At 31.0% G+C, this 22,912-nt stretch overlaps 1 protein-coding gene across 1 annotated transcript in view; it reads right to left on the bottom strand.

Annotated features, from left to right (window-relative positions):
- The window catches only part of LOC106637679 (protein Skeletor knk), a 177,441-nt gene extending 167,424 nt beyond the window's left edge, over positions 1-10,017 (bottom strand). Inside the window, exons 1-2 of the mRNA XM_089597545.1 lie at positions 9,762-10,017; positions 9,034-9,259 (exon numbers count right to left, since the gene is read on the bottom strand). Coding sequence (XP_089453671.1) covers positions 9,034-9,259; positions 9,762-9,915 — 380 coding nt within the window. The 5' untranslated portion in view covers positions 9,916-10,017. The remainder of the gene's footprint in view (positions 1-9,033; positions 9,260-9,761) is intronic.
- Positions 10,018-22,912: the final 12,895 nt, after the last annotated feature.

The following is a 22,912-nucleotide window of genomic DNA, read 5'->3' as shown; positions in this document are numbered from 1 at the left end:
AATATTTACATTCTTTAAATATTTTAATTATTGTTATACAATTTTAGGATAATTTTTAATAATTAAATTATTTCTTATTGATCTTATTACTTTCTAAGTATTTAATTTAATTTTGTAAAATTTTTAGAATAAAGCTCCTTATGTCGCGTGCTTGGGGAGTTGGAATTTCAAAAACGACAGATCTTCATGAAACGGAAGTCGCTTACTAGAAATCTCTTCCTCCTCATTCATTTTATTTCTCCACTTACCCCATAGCCCTCACCATTAGTCCTCAATCCACTTTCCCTCACTCTGTATCTTTCAACCGTGCTGCGCTTATCTCCTCCACACCTACTCTCATCACTCCCCATTTTGCCTTGCCCTATTATTTCCCTTCACACTATACCATAAAAGCACACACACCAAGCAATTAATGTTCCAATACATCATAATTTTTTTCCTACAATAATTTCTCTTCAACTTTAAATTTTATTCTTTCAAAAGAAAAAAACAAAAAAAAACAAAAAAAACAAAAAACACTTTCCAAGAGATTAGAACCTTCGACCTCCTGAATACGAGCCGAGTTCCTTATCCACACTGCTACGAGCACTTCCAAGACAAGAATTTTAGTTTTTTTTACTCATACTGTGGTTCATAACTTAATGTTTATTTGAATATTAATTTACTGATTATTAATTGATTGTGTTCGATAACATGTTATATGAATTGTTAAATTATTTATTCGATTAACTATTTAGAGCGGTAGGAGCGCAAATATTAATCAACGCTGGCAGTTATTTTTTTGTATGGAAATACCTACACGCAGGTAAAAATAAAAATAAAAAGTAGTGTATGAAATCAAAAAAAAAAAATTAAATAAAAGAAAAAGAAATAAATAAATAAAAAATGATAAGAAAAATAAATTAAAAAATAATTTGAATAATAATTAAAAAATTAAATCCAAATAAGAGAATGAAATAAAAAAAGACATTAAAATATGCAATGGAATGATAAAAAATGGGCAAGGAAATGAAATAAGAATAAAGCAAATAAAATTTTTTTAAAATGCAAAGAAACCAATATAATTAAAAAAAAAAATGAATTAAAAAAATAAAATTAGAGCAGAAAAGTAATGAAATAAAATATGAAAAAAATACAATAAGATAAAATTGAAAAAAATAAAAAATACATAAAAAAATATATTAAAATCAAAAAACAAAAGAAAAAAAGAAAAAACGAAAAAAAAAAAAAAAAAAAAAAACTAATGAAATAAAGAACACTGAAAAAAAAAAAAAAGAATCAAACAAATATAAAACGAAATAAAATAAATAAAGTGAGAGCAAAATGAAAAAATTTTTTAAAAAATTTAGGGGATATTATTGGATCATGGGACCCATGATGAGAACGAAATTCTTTAAACATGAGATTAATCCCGAAAAATAATTAAATATGAGTTGTGCGTCGAAAAACTTCATGAAATAAGAAAAAAAAATCTCTCAGGTAACAAGGGGGTCGCGAGACTCATAGCAAGAACGAAGCTCTATGAGAATAAGTACTGCATTCATGTAGTTCAGTTAAACAAAAACTTAAAAAACAAATAGAAAAAAAAAAATTTTTAAATCAGTTCAGAACTCATAATGGTTAAAATTTGTGAGTACCAAAATAATTTTTTTTATTTTTTTTTTTTTTGTTTGTTAAGTTTTTGTTTGATTGAACAACATGAATGCAGTACTTATCTTAATAGAGCTTCGCTCTTTCTATAGTTCTCGCGACCCCCTTTTTATCTTAGAAAATGTGTTTTTTAATTTTATGATGTTTTTTTCATTTTCTTTATTTCGTTTTTTTTTTTTTTATTTAATTTTTTTTTTTTTTTTTTTTTAATTTTTTATTGACTCAGATTACTTTATAAAGACATTTCTTGTTATATTATATAGTATTTAATAAGAAAGAACTCTTCTATAAATCAGCAAGCTTGACTTTTCTTTGTTGATCGTAATACTTCTCAAATTCCTTATTTTGTTGCATACCTTAAAAAAGTAACACTAAAAATAGTATAAATTGTTAGAAAGGCACTTGATATCATCATAGTTCTAGTATTAAAGTGATTGCTGTTTGACAAACCACGATATTTGATTGCTATTTTTTTAGTTTTGGTTTTTTTTCGATGTATATCAAATACTTCAAACTGGCCTCACCTTTAACTTTAAGGATAATCATCACTCATAGCATTTTCTGTACAATCTTCCTGAAATTTTAACAGGATGCTTGTGATGATGTGAGAAAGTCACATGTAGAATTTGAGATCATTTCGCAATACCGTTTTTTAAATATTCAATTTTAAAAAAACTTTAATTTAACACGTAACCTTGTGGAGGAGTCACATAAAAATGGAATTTATGAGAAAATTGTATGTAGAATTTTCCCAATTTTTTTGCATGACGCAAGAACATAATAATGGTCGTATTCTTAATTTTACGTGAGATCAACAAGTTACTTTTGCAGTTAAATGAAACAAACAGTGTCAGACGTGTATATATATGTATACAAATGCATTCAAAACAGTTGTTGGCACTGCCGCATGCTCGCTCCTCCCTCACTGCACTCTCTACATTTCCCATCTAACTGTGATGAACGTCCTTAAAATCAAAATAGTTTTTTTTATGAAGAATTCACTTTTTTGTGGAGTTTTTGAATCGTGCTGTTATAATTAATAAAAATTGAGAATTGAAATGATGTTAAGAATAATAATAAAGATATTTTTATTATTAGCGTGAAACCACTGGTTCCGTTGACGTAACATATTTGTAAAATAAACTCTTTATACACAACCAAGGTGAAATACTCCATTAACAAGCTAACACGTTTTCACATTCATGTCTAGTTTACATATCAGTATTGTACGTTGGTGTTGATTACTTTAATAATACCTGTATACCATTTTTTTTATATACTATTAATTGTACAACTACTCCAGTATTACTGATTGCTAAATCATCTTTTTTAATTTTTTTTCATTGACATCCATTCTCGCATTAGAGTTCTATTTCTCAACAATTTCTTATTATCTAATCTAAAGATTTTTGAAGTGTAGTTAAAATATAAATTGTTCTTTCACTATGATTTCATTCATTGCAACCAGAAAATTTAATCGTTGCGTTTTGTTCAAGATGGTAGCATAAATAAAGTTTATTTTAAACTGTACAAGCTAATTTCGTTAGCTTGGAAAGTAGGATCTTACAAAGAGTAAACGATCTTAATATAAATATGTTATCATTGTTGTCAAACTAAAAATAAATATGTGTGACCTTAGAAAAGCTTGGATTTTTTGACGTATCAAGAGTTGTACTTGTAGCCCTAAATTTGAATAACTATAATTTATTTTCTGATTTTCTAGGTGTTGACAAGAACATTCACGTATTGAGAGTGTGCTGTCTATTCATCAAGTAAGGGCAGCGTATTACGAAGGTTCCAGCAAAAAATAAAAAAATGTTAAGTAATGCTGACACAAAATTACCTACGTTTTTTTAAGAACATTTTAAGAGCGTGTATGTTTTTCCAAATGTTTTTTCTGAAACCATTTTCGAAAAAATAAGTCATTCAATTTTACAATTCAACGCAGGCTCTTATGGGAGATCAGTAACTCAATTGTATTTAAACTACCTGCTAAATAAATCATAACTTTATAAAAGCAGATCCAAAATGTTGGCTAGTTAACTTTAAGTTTATTAGGAACGAATAATTAAATAAAGAAAAAATCCCAACTTTCAAAAAAGTAACATTTTATAAATTTGAGTTAATGGGATCCATAAGAGCGCATGTTGAATTGTGAAATAAAATAATTGAAGTTATACTCCTATTCGCTTTGAGGCTTTGATTGCAACTCCGAAATTGCGCCCCCATACTGGGCACTTTGAAAACGATTGGTCGTTATTTTGAAAAGATAATTATTATGAAATTGAGTTCTTGGCTACACTTGGCCAGGTAGCCAACCCTTAAATGTCACTTCTCTACAATCATATGAAAATTTATTCATAGTACTGTCCTTTTCTAATCACGACCAATCATTCTTAAAGGACCCAGTAGGGGCGCGATTTTTGAATTGCGCTTAAAGCGAATAGGCACGTTCTGCCCTATGGAGTAAATCAATGATTTCAGATTGATGACCTTAAGAAAAAGTGTAACACAAGTCGATTTTGCTTTGATTCTCCCCCTTCATCCTGCTTCTCTTGACGTACTTACGGTCTCCAGTATTACACTATACAACGTCGTATCACCACACTACACAATATCATCTGACCACACCACACATTTTGAATTTTACTTATTTTTTCTTTTAACCAATTTTTAGAGAAAAAAAAAAAAAAAAAAAAAAAGTTTATCGAAGAGATTCGAACCCCCGTCCTGTTGCATACTAGGCAAGCCCTTAACTCATTTTGCTTTGAGCGAGCTCGTCATAGGAAAACCGATTACTACATTTTGTCTTACAGTTTGTTACGTATTTTCAATGTAAATTCTCATTTATTGTGGATTCACTTATTTGGTCTTATTTTACATTAAATAAACCAGTTATTTTATAAAATACATTTTTTTAGTCCATATTTTTTTCAAAAATTCGAGACATTCATTCATTTATCATTAGTTTGTTACTTTCAAAATAAATAGATTATTGTTTATACAATTTTTTCACATTTTTTTCAGACCTTTCATAATGAAAAAAAAAAAAACATTTTCGTACTGTATGAATAAATTAATTGATTTTTATTGCGTTTTCTTGTTTTACAATTGTTCATTCGTAACTAAGAACAAAATTCATAGAGGTGGGAGGAGCGCAAATATATGATGCAACGCTAGAAATTATTTTTCTCATGAGGATGAACTTACATACACACCTTATGCATACTTGGCTCCTGTTTTTTTTTTAATGAAAAAAAAAAAAATAATAAATAAAAACAATAGATCTATTTGAAAATAAAACAGATTTATGTAATCGTAATATTTCATTCAAACAAACAAATGAGAGATTTATATAGATTCTATAAATCCACTTCAAAGTTATTTTTCCACAAGGTTACATGTTAAATTAAAAATTTTTTAAATTAAACATGTAAAAAAAGGTTCAGTTGAACGATCTGCTATTTTATAAGAATATTTTTTACTTTTTTAGAAAAATGCTCTGTGCACATCCTACGTACATGGCAAAATGCGTACTCAATACTATATGCTGACTATATATGTCGTGAAATTCGAAGGCAAACGGTAAATTTGGATCAATTACTTATACTTTTTAACAAGTTAATTTCTCTGGTATTTAAGGGAGCTTCAGCAAGCATTGGTACCAACCCAAACAAAATTGTGTCGGATGATATCACTGCTGCAAGCATGTGTGCGAGCACCATTATGTATGTATGTGTGTAACTGTAAAAACTGCATGCTAATACAACTGGAATACAAGGACTTGATGAATACTTTACGAAATATCTTAAATTTTTTCAGGGTAACCTATATTTTGTAACGTACCATCTGAAAGCTGACATTTTTTTTTATGTAACAGTTATTATCCTGATAAATAACTTTTTCATCATGGTTAGAAAATTAAGATATTTTTGTTACTCTATAAGAGATTGTGTCTATTGTACGAACTTTGAGAGCAAATATCTCAAAACTATCCACGGTTAAAGAGATAACCAAAGACACCGCTTGATTCAGTAGGCTGTTATCTATAAGTTAAACTACCTACGATCTCTTAACTCCTCTCACTGGAGCCCCCTTAACATACTGATGTCTTTATCGATCTATCGATCTATCGATGCAGTTTTCTGTATACATATACATCGTATCCTATTTATTAATATGCGGCTATTTTCAGTGTAGCCACTAACGCTGAAATAAATAAAAGATAGAGCTATATGTGCACTACTATAGACTAAATATATTGTTTATAATATTTTAAGTATTTTGTCACCAATTCTTATGCTAAAAATCATTACTAAGCATACACACTATTATTACATCGGAAAAATTTAAATAAAATACTATATTAAATAATTATTGTCATCGATTAAAAAATAAAAATTACAACTTAGTAGTAAGTAGTATACGCAGGCATCGTTGTTGTCTTTTAAAACTTGCTGGCGTATCACAATGACGCTACTTACCTTGTATTGTATAAATGGAAACTATAATATTTGTGTTAGAGTTAAGTGACCACTTATTTAATTATATAAGATACATTCCAGCTTATTGACCTAATAATACAAGAATTATTTTTTGTGCTGACATTAATCATATCTTTAAAAAAATGGCGATAAGTTTTAAAGTATAGAAATAGTATTATCAATATCGTAGGTATGGTTATAGTTTTTATTTATAGACGACATAAGTGCAAACAAGAAAGGTGCACAATTAAATTAAATTAAGATAAATTATTTAATTTGTTCTCTCAATAATTTAAACTATTTAATCACAACCAACTTGTTATTGATTACTATCAGATAGAATGAATAGTTTGCGCGTAACTAATATATTGTAATATAAAAAGCTTACCTAACCTTGTACTTTTGTTGAAAAAAGTTTGTAGGAGGACAAAATACAGCTGTGTAAATAAATACTTTGTATGGTAACAAAACAGCTCTTTGTTAGCTGGAGGGTGATAAAAATTTTAGAAGAAGTGTTTATACTCATAATAAGAAGCCACATTTTGCTGTTTACGAGGTTCTGCTAACTCTCAAAGTATAAAAACAAACGAGCTCAATCTATGTGTACTATTAAAAGTATTGAAATAAATAAACATTCGTGTGAAAAACTTTTCACTTTCATAAAACAATAATAAAAGTTAATACGTGACACATTTAATTTTGCGTGATTCTTAAATTTACTTGCACTTTTCTTATTTTGTGTCTCATGAACAATAAATTTGGAGTCTTATGTTTGACTAACATATTATGTGAAGAGCTGAGTAGAATGAAATACATGTCTATTTGACTTTTTTTATTAGGATTTCAAAATTTGAAAACAAATTATGAAACGACGCATCAAACTAGAAAAGTTCTTACTTTTTTTTGAAATTTTTAGTCGTTATATTTGTTCTGTAGACATTTAGTTCTGAGTAAAAAGCTGTACAAGTTTTACTCAACAATCAAGAAACCTTCACCTCTTTTTATTAGAAATAAGTTTTCTGATTAATAATTGATATAATATGAATAATCAATGTAGGCTCAATACATAAAATATATGTGTAGCTAAATTCAGGGGCGTTTTCAAACGAAATTTTCAAAGCATGTTTTTTTAAAACTAATTCTTACGTAAACAAACCACGCTAAAAAGATGATACAATCATTGAAATCTATTGTTTAACGAGGATCAACAACAATAAAAAATGTGTTCCTTCATTATAATCATTTCTTAGTTCTACTAGTTTTTGACGTCCGTACATTAAAAACATTACTTACTTATAAGCTGGTGTTTTGTTACAAACTTTTCACAAGAAAAAAGATTCCAGCGTGCACGGAGGCTAAGGTGATTATTTTAATGTGAAATATCAAATGGTGCAAAGTAAGGTAGTACGACTGACAAGGTGAATGTATTTGTGTGTATAGTGTGTGTGTGTTTGTGTGTGTGCGTGTGTGTGTATGCACATCTACTGTCTGTTTATTTATGTATGTACGTGTGCATGTATGTATGTATTTATGTATGTATTTATGCTAATACTCCAAATAATATTCGGTGAATCTTGGGTGGGTGTGCAAGTGATGTTACAAAGTATGATAATAATTATGTTTCCACTTGTCTCGTCAAGCTATCCCAGATCCATAACAAGATTTTTTCATTTTTTAATTTCAATTCAGCCAAAACTCCTTACCCAAAGTTGATGTCTTATTTATCTCCTCCACCAGATGCTTGCAGATGCGCTCAAGTTAACTTTAAAAATTATAATTTTGTAACATTTTGTATGATGCACGTGCAGTGTACTTTTTATTCAAGTTGCAAGTATAACACTTCCATATTTTCCAATTTCACTACTGTACGAATTCTAATACTTCTATACGGAAATAAGAAGAGAAAAAAAAAATTTAAGTATACTGCTGTACATGCTGATACTTTTTTTTCTTGAAAAAAATTTGTAAAAAAATACCAGCTTTTCTAAGAGGCAAATAACATAAATTAAAATTAATATAAAAAAATTAAAAATACTTATGTTTGACTTCATAGCAAAGTAGCTCTCAAAACAAGTTGAACCAAAGAGATATCATTATATTGTTAGAATAAATTTCTTTTCTTCTTCTTTTTTTTTTTTTTTTCAGCAGGACAATAAACTAAAATACGTTTATGATCTCTCAAGTGTGGTATGACCATTGAAATCTGTCTCTGAGAAAGTTGACGAATTTTCTTATCGTTGTATAGAATAAGTCTTAGGGTTTATTCAGTACGTGGAAAATATTTAACTGCTCTCGATAAAATTTGTTATGCAGGCTAAGGTTAATACTGATATCTTTTACACATAATTTTTAAGTTTCTATGTGCTACAGTTTTAAAAAATGAGTAAAAAATGTACTTTAAATCTTGAACGCAATTTTCAAAAAATTTCTTACACTTAGTGATCTCTACGGAACAACAGATCTAATGTTGATGTGCCAAAAATTCCTACAAAAAGAGAAATAAGGCAAAAACTGAGAACAAATGGTTCATTATAAGCATCATCGTTACTACAATTTTTTTTTTATTCTCTAAAAATTACGGTAAAAAAGTAAAGGTTTGCTCCTTTAAAATTAGTTTCAGAATAAAAAAAATGTTATTAGATTTACATAAATTTAATAGGAACTTAAAAAAATTTTTTCATTCAAACTTAGAGACTGCATGTAAATTAAAAAACACAGGCATTTTACCTTTTGCTATGCTTGATATTTAATTACTTACATATAACTACAAGCCACTAGGGAATATTTGTCTTATTGTATAATGATTATTAATATAAGTAAAAATTAAGTACGTTTAGTATTTTTTGTTTTGTGAATAAAGAATATCCAATTTTTAACTTTATGCATTGATCATACGTACTTTCCATACTCATCAGGTACAATAAAACCCTGTGGTCCAGGACGATTTGAAGCTCCAGCCCAAAAAAATGTGTCTGCCCCATATCCATCGTAGCTAAATGATTTTAGAAGTAACGCATATCGGTCCACCGCGTAAACATCACCGGCAACCTGGTGATGATAAACGTTCAGCTTTCCTAGATACTTTCCCTTGTATTCTTCATTTTCTTCAGCTTTGACCATTAACACTAATTTATTTCTTGGTTAATACGCTTTCAGATTTTTCCAGTGATCGTAAACATTAACATGAAAAAAAAAAAAAAAAAAAAAAAAAAAAAGATGTAGAATTAAATATTGTACATGGATGTTGTTCCAGCACTTTACTTAGTTGTTGCTGAAAGAGATAGTTTAAGTCACCATTATATCTCTCCTTGCATTTAATTGAGTTTTCTTTATAGACAATAGAAAAATTATAAAATTAAAAGTTTGATATTGCTTTACATTAAGCAAATTGTAAATTTATGCATTACTCTTTTGCTGATATAAAAATTTATCAAATCTCTCGTATTCTTGATATCAAAATATAAGTATCCACATGACAAAACAAAAATGTCACTTAATTTAGTACATTTACAGAGTGAATTATGTATTTCATTAACCATAAAATAACTAAAAAAAGTTGCAGATAAAAAAAGGTATGTTTGTAATACTATAAGTTATTGAGATGAACAAAAAAACCAACTCCCTTACCTGCATTTTGAAACACTGCAAGCAGACGAAAAATGACTAGCAGAATGTAGAGCACTGTCAGGTGGCTATGGTTTCGACATCGTCGACTGGATAACATTAGTATTAACAGTGAGTCTTCAACAGCTGGTCGCCATATTACTCTTATATCCCGCATCCTGGACTAACTTTCTCTTTCTCTTTCTTTCTTGCCTGCTGTTTCACTTTTCTTATCGAACTTCCTTTCCAGATTACTATCTAAACTCTTCTACAGTCACCATTTAATTCGCTCATACTTTTTCTGGATCAACTGTAATGGAATCATTAGCACGTATTGAAAATACAGTTCGAAAAAAAAGAATTATTAGAAAATAAAAGAGCAAAATGAAAGTTCTCACTCTGTTCCTGACGATAGGTATTTGAAAGCGAATAACGTTAGCAGTATGGCAGTGGCAATGCAGTTAATTCAGTTGACATTTGCCTGAAGAAGGTGTATGGAAGGGAGACGAGGAAAGATTGACTTAGAAAGTGGTAGAGTTACACTAAATGTAGCACGCTAACGTAAGTAAAGAATAGATGAAGAGAGTCAAGACATCAGGCCTGCAGGGAATTTTCTTCCGATGGGTGGTACTTATATACTTACGAGCTTTAGGGAAATTGGTATTAAGTTTTTAATACAATCATTTTTACTTAATACACTGAGAAAAGTGGTGTTAGAAAAAGTGTTACAACTATTTTAAAAATGACTATATTTTATAAAAAAGCTAAGACATACTCGCCATATTATAAAAATTACTATGCTACATGGTAAAACTAGATTTAAATATTAAAATATTAAAATTTGCTACGTCGACATAGAAAAAGAATTTTTATATTCAAGTAAGAGAAGAAAAAGAAAAATTATATATACATATATATATATATATTTCCCAGTGAATATACATGTTTATCTCAAGATTAATATATATAGATTCAAATGTATGAAGATATGTTCTTCTCATTGTACATAGATATTGATATATCTTATAATATTTTTATTTTAAAAAAGATATGCAGCAACTGGGATTTGAACCTTCAGTAATTTACTATGTCGTGTAGCAAAAATTGTACTGTCATATTTTTTACTGTGTTGGACATAGGAATTTTTGTTATGTCGTAAAATAACTTTTGTAGGGCTACTGCATGATAAAAATTACTTAAAATATCATAAAAATTATTTCAAACGTAATAATTTTGCGTCATTGGGTGAGTATAGCACAGCTTTCCTAAAAACATAGTAATTTGTAGTACAGTTATAACACTTTTTTTAACACTACTTTTCTAAGTGTAGTACTGAATATACGTCTTCATACTGCCACTGCACAAACTCGTCCCAATTCATTTCAGAAAATACTTATTTAACAAATTAGTAAAAAATGCTTAAGAGCATATACGTCTGCCTCAATGCCCTGAATGTTTACTGCAACTAATTATGACACGACTGTTTTCTAATGTTCTTTTATATAGAAACCAAAGGAAGGCTAAAAGTTCATGTTTACGTCATGGAGTGCTGTAGAAAATGTTCTTTTTTTTGTTTTTGATACGAGTTCATAACTCTGAAAAAAAAGGATTTCTTTAATTTTAGGAATTTTCGGATTAAAAAACGATGCATCTCATAAAAAAGTTAGAGCACAATTCTTAAAACACTTAAAATGTTTTTAAATGCTCTGGATACTACAACAAATTTTTAGATATTTTTTTCAGACTTCAAAATCCATTTGTGTAAGTTCTTTCCAAAAAGTTTGTTTAAATGAACTGTTAATAGCGTGGTAGCAACATAGAGTTTTTTATTGTGCCAAGTCCCACAAATATGACTATAGAATAAAATGAATATAACTGGATCCAGTGCTTAATTATTAACAATAATGAATAACCTTTAAAATGAGTTATTTCATACTATATAAACTGATTTTCACTCGAAATAAGTTTTATTTTGTACTGGACATATACACATTGACTTGGACTATGTCGTGCTAATCAGCAATGCTCTTTAATATACAAAAAATTTTCTTAAATTTTAGTTGTATATCAAATTTTTTAGATTATAAATACCTGTTAAAAAGTTCATTTGTTATACAGTTACATCTAGGGCTAAATATATTTCATAAAAAAAATTGTTTCATGTGAGGTAGACGTGTAATTGTGCGTAATCTTTAAAAAAGCCTAATAATGCAGTCTGAGTCAAAATCCAATTATTGTGCTATCAAGTTCAATTAAATAAACATAATACGCTGAGGTATGTGACAGCTGGCATTGCTGGCAATAACATCTGACATTAGATGATCTCGCTTCTTACAAGTAGTTGGTGGGATAACAGAAATCAATCGAAGAGTCCATGGTGAGAATAGAGTGCGTAATTTAAGGACTTTTTTGGCAGAATGCACAGTTAATAACACAATTTTCAGTGCTTCATCAATGTTTAATTATTAAACGTAGACGTAATTGAATTCGTTATGAGGTTATTCTTCGCAATTACTTTAAACACTAAGTCGAAGTTTATAGTTTAACGGTTAACTTGCAGCGAATAAAATAATGTGCGTAACATGATCACTTAACTTGACAGTAGCATCATTTATAGTAACTCACGTCACACTTGCGTCCTGTTACAAACTTACTTAGTTGTTTCTGCTTCGACACACTATGCAAACAAGATCATGCTACTTCTGGAGGCGTGTTGATTTTATCATCATAAATACTGATGTAACTTATTGTTCCCAAGTTTTGTATTACTGACGACAACGGTGTTCATAGTTATTAAAGTTTTCATAGTTCTCACGTTTAGCATCCTTATGTCCGTCCTTAAGGAGGGTGCGCATGCAGGCCAAAAAGCCTCCACACATATAAATGCATACATACATACAGCACTTTCAATTCTTTTTACTGTACAATATACCCAATTAGAAACGTGCACGCAGTTTGTTTTTATTAATTTATAAAATTATAAAATCGTAAGGTGCATAAAAATTACAAAAAACATGTTAATCATTCAAAATTAAGGCCAGTTAAACTTCTTAAATATTCAAATAATTTAATAATTTTACTGGTAATGCCTTACTAAAAATATTTACTTTTTGATCATTAGCGCATACGTTCTTAATTATAAATAATCAATAAGTACAATTTTCTTGAATAATAAACTAAAATGTTATATCGATATATTTCGAGTGACAATGGTTACGCCAGACTTATATTATTTGTACTGAAATTATTTTTTATTATTTGGTTATTGACGTACAACGTAGGATTTTAGGGTCATAAATTATGTCTTTAAGGTAGCTCCGTTGCGAAAAACTACGAAATAAAATATGTTTCAGTTAATAGATTTTGATCCACTGAATCCAACGGTGTCCTTGTTTATACCCCAAGTGGGGCAAAATCTCGAGATATTTTAGCTCAAAGTTGTACCTTTCACACGAGCTTATGTGGTAGAGCATCAAAACATCAGCTTTATACGCATCTCCCAACTCACAACAAAAAACCTCAGCAGACAAATTATGATGTACATGTATAAAAATCTCTATTTTTCTCAATCCTGTCATGTAAAATGCTGGTAGTGGGGCGTTTTCCAAAGATATTTTCTAAGAAAGACATAAAAATAAGTTTCATGGTTATAAATGACAGACGGTAGCAGAATACCAACACTAATGTACGTATATACGTATACATACTCAAGTGAAACTCTCCTACTTGACTAGATCAGTAGACAAGGGAGCTACCTTAATCAATCGTTCTGCTTTAATACTTTCTTGAGCCATAGTACATGCACACGCAGAAAAAAATCACACGAACCTTTACCGTAACAGCAACGTGGTAATCCTGTGATAATTTGTCATAACGTAAATTCTTACCACAGTAGTACATAAATTTTTATTGTAGTTTATGGTAATTTTTATGATAACTACAAAATTTATCCAAAGCTTACTATAATTTTTACTGTAAGGCAACGGTAAAATTTCCGCTAAAAGAGCATATAGCTGTAGGCTGCAGCGTCACGTGGACCGGAGGGAAGGGCCAACCAGTTGTCTACTGCAGTGGGATATATAAACTGTATTAGACAACGAGATATACGTAGTATCTGTACTACCGAAATCAACGTGCTGATAAAAGTAAAGGTATATTTTATAAATGGCTTTAATAGACCAAGAAACAAAAGCCCAAAGTCCGAAAATTTCTTTCCCCTCGAATTTTTGATGTTGTGTTTTCAAGTGCGCTGATTACAGGAAAAATGATAAAAAAATTTTAAATATTGTAGTTTATTGCAAAAAACGCATTTTCACACAAGTTTTTCAGAACAACCCCTATATTTCCAAAACAGTAATGTGTATCGGAAAACAATTTGCACCAATCAGAAGAGCGAAAAAAAATGCATAAAGAAGCACAAGTAGTTTTATTTTGACGAGCGTAAAATGTTGAGAGAAACAGCTGAGAAGAATATTGCACAAGTATTGGCATCATATATGTATAGATAGATACGCATAATTCAAGTCTGGTAAAGCGTCAATTTTGCAATATCATCTTCTCAGACATTTCTCTCTAAATTTTACGCTAGTCAAAATAAAACTACTAGTGCTACTTAGTGCATTTTTTTCCGCTCTTTTGATTGGTGCAAGCCGTTTTTAGATGTGTATTGCCGTTTTCGAAATATTGACATTTTTCTAATAAATTCACATGAAAACGCGTTTTTTGCAGTGAACTACGATACAAAGAATTTTTGAACCACTTTTTTCGTAATCAGTGCACTCGAAAACATATATACCAAAAGTTCGAAGTGACAGAAATTTCCAGACTTCGGGCCTTTGTTTCTTGGTCTATAAGCAAAAAAGACTGCAACATGTTTTTAACAATACATGGAGTACCAATTCTATTAATGCAAATATCCACACAGGTTCAAAACTTTTAGGTTGATCCACGCTGCAACAGATCACTGGTCAGGTGCTCGGCCTTTCCCTCTAGCCCACGTGACCCTGCAACCTATAGCTATAAGCTCTTTCAGGGGAGATCTTACCGTTGCCGTACAGTAAAAATTAAAGTAAATTTAAGATAAATTTTACAGTCACCATAAAACTTACTGAGAACTACAGTAAAAGTTTGTGTACCACTGCGGTAAAAATTTACGTAATGACAAATTATCGCAGGATTACCGTTGTTCAAGCAATCGTTGCTTTACCGTAAAATTTTACGGTAAAAATTGTGCTGATATTTTTCTGCGTGCAGCTATGAATTTCGACTCTGTGGTTAAAAGAACGACAGTGGTCTATACATATATGCGAGTCCTATAATACGAAATTGTCTGCTGAACTGCTGATTTCACAATAAGGTAAAAGTACCAGTACATGAACACTTTTTCCATAAAGTCTTTGTTTTCTCATTTTTATCAAATTTCTGAATTGCATAACAACAAAACAGTAATTGCGCCAGTAAGCTTATATTTTTTTCTATCAAAAAAAAACAAAAAAGTTTTTCTAGGTTGCGTATACAATTAATAACTTAACTTTAAAATTTCGTTATCAATAACCTAGTAGATGAACAGCGTGTTCAGGTATTGGTACCGATACGTATTTTTGACCGAGTACTTGAACATCCCATGTTAATTAAATGGGAGAGAGGTTATGTTAGCTGCCTTCTACTGATTTCTATTTTTATTATGTATTGCAAATAACCAAATTTAAAAATTTCTTTCTAATTTCATTAGTAACATATCATGAAAACTATAACGACTGGCTTGACATACTATTATTATTGATTAACAGTGATTTCAATCATTTTTATATGTTCGAGTACTGGGCATAGGTAAAATCTAATGGTACCAGTACCTGAATAGTCTCACAAGCCACCTCATACAAGTTGCACGAATAAATAATTTTTTTCTTGTTGAGTATAAAGACTTACTGAATTATGAATTTTGTTTTATCTAAAGAACGATCAAAGGATATCAGAAACATTTTTTTTTTTTTTATCCACTTAAATTGAAAATAGTTTATTCAAGCTGTTCAATCTACTAGTGCAATTTTAGAAAGTGCTCATGTACTGGTACTTTTACCTTACATCTAGATCTCACAGTCTTGGCCATATATACAGATATACCACCTCAATAACTCTTGGGTCGTTTGGAGCACTCTGAATACGTTAATAGACCAAATCTATTGTTTTTATAAATCGACCTGTTACCTTATAGTCCTTTTATATATTTTATAATACATGAAATCGCATTGTAGTCAAGTTTTGATGGATTTCCGGCAATACGGCTAAGAGTTAAGCAATATATATATATTTGAGCGCGCGGTGGCTCAGTCAGCTGCGGGAGACCGTGGTTCAATTCCCGGCCAGTGCGACTTTTCGGGCAAGTACCTCTGTGTTTTTTTACATGTGCTTTGTCACCACGCAATGCTCCTCGAGGAGGGCTTAGGCGACCTTCTCGCAGCAAAAATTTCCTAATTTTCCCCTACCCCCCTCCTGTAATGGGAGGCCTCCCATCCCTTTTCTTATCCCTTTCCCAAGTGCTAAGTGCCTATAGTAGTGCTCTTATTAAAGGAACCGGACGTAGAGCACTATAATATAAAAAAAAGTATATATGTATAAGTGGTCGTGGTGGCTCAGCGGTAGAGTTGCAGTTCCGTCGATCTCCGAGGTTAAGCTGCATTCGGCGCTGTTTGTACTTGGGTGGGTCACCGTCTGATGACCATTCAAGTCTCGCTGTTTTACCTGTGCTCTTGATTCTTGAGGGTCGATTAACTGTTTCTCTTTCACTTCGCCATCGTGATCATAGGTGTGACTATAAGTTTATACGCATATAAACATCTGGTCATAATTCAGATGCACTGATGGCTGAAAAACACTATTCTTGTGTAAAATGCAATGATGGAAAATAAAAAAAGTTATATATCTATATATATAGAGAGAGAGACTCCCATTTATAAAATTGCATCGCCTTATGTACTGAGTCGAATGTTGCCTCTATCCGATCGAAATCTCAAGGTATCGATGTATCTAATAAATTTTGATTAAACTAGTCAAGTTGAGTTGAAGTTGTCCAAAAAATGAAAAAATATCAAGTTAGATATAATACATAAGATTAATAAGAGCTTTGAATTTTTGTTGCTCACTGGCTTGCTCTGCACTGAAAATGAAAAGTGGTCAGCATAGCCTGGCTGCATGGCTTCTGTAGCTTGGTCGACCTAAGCAGCTACTGTTAGGCTAGGTTATCCTGAGAGCCAAGCAGAATCTGGCAGGCCAACTAAACGTTACGAAGTAGACAGTGCTCTGCAGTTAGTGACCGGTCATATTTGCCTTTAGGTACCAAGCTGATTTTGCTTGGCTCTCAGTCTAACCTAGCCTAACAGTAGCTGCTTGGGTCGACCAAGCTACAGTAGCCATGCAGCCAGGCTGTGTTGATCGCTTTTCATTCTTAGTATGATGTTTTAAGTGTATGAGAAAATACTGCACACAAAATACCCCATTTTTGTCACCGATTTTGAAATAAAATTTTTTTTTGAGGCACACTCTTGAAACCGGGCTTATTTTACTCGCTGTGCCATGTACTATTAGAGAAAAGTCGTAAACGTGGGTTCTAGTGAAGGTGATACCGTTTTCCGCGATCAACATATGTTGATCATATGCTATTATTATATCCACACAAGCATCATGTATATGTATGTATGAGTTTAACATTTAAATCATGGAAACACGGTGTCACCACTACTGAAACCCGTGTTAAAGATTTTTTCCTTATTTAATACATGATATTGCGAAAAAAACGGGCCAAAAAAAATTCTTATTTGAAAATTGGGGACAAAACGGAAATTTTTGTAAATATTTCCTGATATATATGAATGATTCTGCCGTAACTGACTCAACACGACTTTAAAATATAAATAAAAGAAAAAAAGTTTTAAAAACAATTGTTTGATATGGTATTTATATTTAAAATACTGCCTACAACAAGTATTCAATGCAATTCTACTACAAATACATACTGTCAAAAGATACACCAAATTTCGTACATGTGAGTTTTCGTCAATTTTTCGATCACTTACAACTTTTTCTGGTACGTATAAGAAAGCTGCTTGTATTTTGTATTTAGCTGTTGGAATTTGTACAGTTGAAATTATCTGGCTTAAATAGAAACTGGGATCAAGACCTATAAATTAAAACAAAAAAAAAAATTTTTATTTAGCGCCACCCATAAAAAGTTACAGCGATTGAAAGAAGAGCAATGACAATTGATAAAAATAAGATATTGTGGATGATTGCTGAAAATGCGTTATTTCTCTAAACCACCAGAATTCTCGATTAGTGTCACTAAAAGATAAAAAACATTTTATACCCAGTATAACTTGATCCTAGCTTCCATTTAAACCCCGTTATGACCACCTCATGATAGTGTACCACTTCGCTACTAACGTCAGAAGTGGCAGTACCGTAAATAGATGTATCTCACGAAAAAAGGCACAAATTCTGAGACATGTGTCTGATCTGTGAGGCTAGCAATAATGGAAAAAAAGTTGGTGATAGCCCATTGCCCTAAAGCGTGAAAAAGAGGTACATGTATCATTATAATGTGGACGGAAAGGACATTTCAAGTTTTGAAAAGTACGCACAACTCGCAGACACGATGTTGATTTTTTTTTTGTGCATATGACTTTCTATACCCCTATATGCTTTAAAAAAAATGCATACTTTGTACCTTCAAAAATTATGAGTTACGTAATGAAGGTAGACGGAAATGGCAAAAAGTTTTATCCATTTACAAATCAAAAATTTGAACCTTTGGTAACGTTTGAGTTTCAAACATGGATTGAATACGGCACTGACAGTTGCTTACATTTACACTATAGTTTAAAAATCCACCATTGTATGGTGCCATCAAACTCAGAATTGTCAAGGCTTTTATGTGGGATGCATTACTTTTCGACTTATTTTTGAGGCCAAAGTGAGCGCCCAACTCTTGGATGGAATTATTCATGGTAATTGGTTGAAAATACGCCTAAGTTATTGACTTGTATAAACAGTTGGGATATACAACTTTTTTTGCACATGGAGTGTTGATAGATGCAGAAATGAAAAGCGACACTGCAGGATGAAATGGACAATTTGACCGTTTTACCGTATATTTTATAACCAAAATGACTTCTGGCAATACTTTTTTTATGATTGGAGCAGAAAAAACACAACATTTCTTGGCAGGTCTTGTTTTCTTCTTTTAATTTTCTGGTTTGTTTAGAAATTTATATTGTTGGCATTATCAGTACTACAAAATTAGAAAACGAGTTCTTTATAACCATGTCAGAAGTAGCTTGTATAATTTAGTGGTACTTGTAATTGACTAAACTGTTATAAAAGAGAAATTTTCTAATTATTTAGTTTACGTTAATTGCTATTAACTTTTATGTTGTCTTTTCAACTTTATGAACAGATAAAAATTACCTATTGCAGAGAAGCCAGAACTTTCTCATCTAACTTTAGATGAGAAGTGATATAACAGAGCTTAGAAGGAAAGAGATCAACTTCTATAATAACCGATTTAAGAAAGTACCGCACTAACTACGTAAGTCAAGGTGAGTATGCGAGATAGAAATTCGACTTTTAGACACTTTTGGGTTAGAAGTGCGCGCTTATGTCCTATCTTTTGACATTGAACTTTTGTTGGCACTTTAGAACTATTATCAACTTCCTTTCGACAACCAACCAGTGGATATTTTTTTTTAGAGACTTCTTAAACAGGTTTTATACCACTTATGGTTACAATTTTATCGAAATAAATCCGTTAATTTAATCAAAATTTCATAACGGAACATAAATTTGTACGATTTTCCATAATAGGCCATGGTGAAACTCAAAAAATTAATGTATTTATTTCTTGATCCACAACCAATCAGAGGTCTTGAAACTTTGAACGTACTCTATTAAGTAACTTATTGACCTGTAGACTAAATTTTAACAAAGTCCTTTCATTAATTCCTTATGCTATGGTACCACCTTAAAACGTTAGACTGTACGATTTGGGCTCTGGCTGTATACGATAGTGTTGCAAAATAATTTGAAAAAACAATTTTATTTTAGTTATTTCGTTAGATTCCTAAAAAACAAAAGGTTTTAGTGAAAAAAGTTAGAAGTGAAAATTGTTAAGTCGATGATTTATGATTTTACGTAAAGTTACGGTATTTTGAAAATTATAAAAAAATTATTTGAGAGCAAAACACAAGCACCAAACTTAAAAAACACCAAAATTGAAAAAAAAACTTTAAATACATCATAAAATCAGTTTTACTGCAGGATATTTGGATATTTATTAGGTATCAGTAATGTTATAACAATCTCCTGGTCTGGTTATTCATAAATAATTTAACAACCTACTGCAAAATTGTGAAGTTGAAATTTTGTTTAGCTATGTCAGTTGTGTCAACATGGATTGATCTTGGTGAAATCAATATAAATCGGTAGGTGATGACATTATCTAAAAATAACGCAAAATTCGGATGATATTAATAACTGTTTTTTTGGTTATTAACAAGCGCATTTCAGTAAACTGAAGTCCTTACGCTTGTTATCAGCTTGCCTGACATAGTTATAACTACATTTATGTTTATAGATAAAAATATAGTCCATGACGTAGTCTTACTAATAATAAAATCAAAGTTTCAAAAACCGTTGTAATTGGTAACCACAAAAACTACTGAAACGATCTTGCTGAAATTTTGTATACTGATTCTTGACAGTTTCTATAAAGTTTTTGTATAGTTTAAATCTTAAAAATATTTCAAACAATAACAATAAATAAGTTCAAAGTTTTAAAATATTACGCTAGCCTTTCACTTTGGTTCAGTAGGATCAGCTAGGTGGCGTAGAAAAAAATTGTGATACGTGTGATAGAAGTAAGTGGCTCTGGTTATTATATCCCCGAACGAATTGCCAAATACCACAGTCGTTTACTGGTAGGGCATTAAGAATAGAGTTGTGAGTCGTGCCACTCGGGATCCTGGCTACCGACGACAGTCTTCTGTAATGGACAAGCGACGTACGTCAAATTATGTACTGAACTACCAAGATTAACGAGTGCAACGAACAAAAGGCGTTCTAAACACTGAACTTTTTGGTGTAATATAAGGAGACATCAAGCCAGAGCATGATGTGCTCTAACAACTTGGGGTTTTGAGGTCGTTATTTTATCCGACCTGACGTTACCATAGAAAATTTTGCTACAACAGGAAGCTAGGAAGTACAACCCTAAAGAGTTAAAAGTTTTATCAGCATCTTCCTCTGTGGTTCGTCCTAACAGCATATCCTCTAAGAGGTTATTCTCCGGACTCACTTCTTTGATCAATAGTGACACTTAAACCAAGTCAGTCATTCCTTGGCAGACGTCACAAGCGAAATCATTCATTATGAGGCTAGGAACCCCAGCCACCGACAATCCTAAATAACCCTCTCAAATCTAAGTATTTAAATAGACATTACTGTTCCTATGCAAGGTGTGCGCTAAATAATCCTAACAGTGAAACTCTAAAGGGAAATAAGCTTGAGCAAATAACACATTCTCTAAGAGGCAGACATCACGAACCAATCTTCTCACTGTAGATAACCAAAACAACTGAACTCTGCAAAAAAAGTGCTTTAGACACGAACATCTCTGGCGTTATACCAGGAAACATTGGAAAAGAGCCCTAAAACTAGCTCAAACGCTTTAGATGTTGTAGTTTTCCTTCCAAACAGTTTGGTGCTACTACAGCAGATCAGAGAAGATCCCCCTGAGGTATCCAGGCAGTTACATTTGCTGAAAACTTAAGTCAAGAAAGACTTCAGCTTACCGTTTATTTTTAGGGCCCTTGGACGTCAAATTACTTTGCTAACAAGTATATTATTACTTAACAAAGTTGACAAAAAACAGCCTCTAGGGCTCACAAAAGTTTTAACCATGCCTATAGTCGCAAGAGGGTGAATTAAACTTCAAATGCTTCAAATGTATACAGTTTTAGGCGTCAAGAAACTGACGCAGAACATTATTCAAGATTGAAACAGTAGCATCTTAATCAACAAATAAAGAATCTGTTGAGTGGGAGATCAGCTTTCCATTATAACCCTGACAGTTATCACTTACATCTTTTAGATTTTGAACTAGGTAGAATAATATACATTTGTATTAACTGTGGCACTATGAAAAAAATGGAGAGATTAAGCTCTAGGGCCTTGTTATCACGGTAATAAGAAATAAATAAGCTATACCGTTATCTTTTTTGCACATGTAAACAGGGTGAACTTTTTTTCCAAAATAGACAACATAACCAGCTGACATGAAGTCACTGTTTATTTTCTTTTATGCATTTTGAAGCTAGGTGAAGTGTATTTTTACTAAATAATTATTCAATTAACCACAGCCAAAGTCATAACTTAAATATTCATGAATAAATTAGGAGACAAGTTATTGAGTTAGCTAAGATTTACAGACTGTTATCAAGGGGTTTCTGAAAGTGACTGAAGTTACATATCTTATCAATTGAATTATATTTACAAAATTATTGATTGTATGAGTAGTTGTTTTACTAGACTTTATGCAAATTACTAAATTTAATCATTGCTATTCTTAACTATAAGGTACGATAAAAAAATGTAAAATCATGTCGTTTTGAAAAACTGCATTCTCATTACTTATTTTTGTTAAATGAAGCTCTAAATTATGTCAAGAAACATAGATTTAATTAATTCTGGATGATGGTAAAACTAAGAGATAGTGCTTATTTTTTTAAATAAAATAGTTATCAATAATCTGGATTAACTAGGTAAATCATTTAAAGCATGTAATTTTTTATTTTATATGTATATATATCAGCTTTGGTTTAATATCTGTTACCTATTTTCATAACAGTATGAGCACGCTCCTATTTTTATGGTGTATTCATCTGTAAGGATAAACGGCTGCGTACTGAAAAACTGTTAAACTGCGATAAAAAATTACTCAATCTACATATGTGTTTCAATTTTCTGTGCGTTCTGTGATAGTAGCATGTATTGTTTTTAGCTAATTAGAATAGTTTTGCAGCACAAACTTTTCATAAGAAACTTATTTTTTTCACTACACCTTGTAGTGAATGTTTGTTATTTGTAACGTTTGTCAAGTACATGAGGTATGGGTACACAGTTAA

This window comes from Copidosoma floridanum, unplaced genomic scaffold, assembly GCF_036245765.1.
Source record: "Copidosoma floridanum isolate Cflo_tuat_1 unplaced genomic scaffold, Cflo_Japanese_pri ptg000033l, whole genome shotgun sequence".
NCBI lineage: Eukaryota > Metazoa > Arthropoda > Insecta > Hymenoptera > Encyrtidae > Copidosoma > Copidosoma floridanum.
The sequence above is the reverse complement of the archived record's forward strand: the minus strand, read 5'-3'. Positions and strand labels throughout refer to the sequence as shown.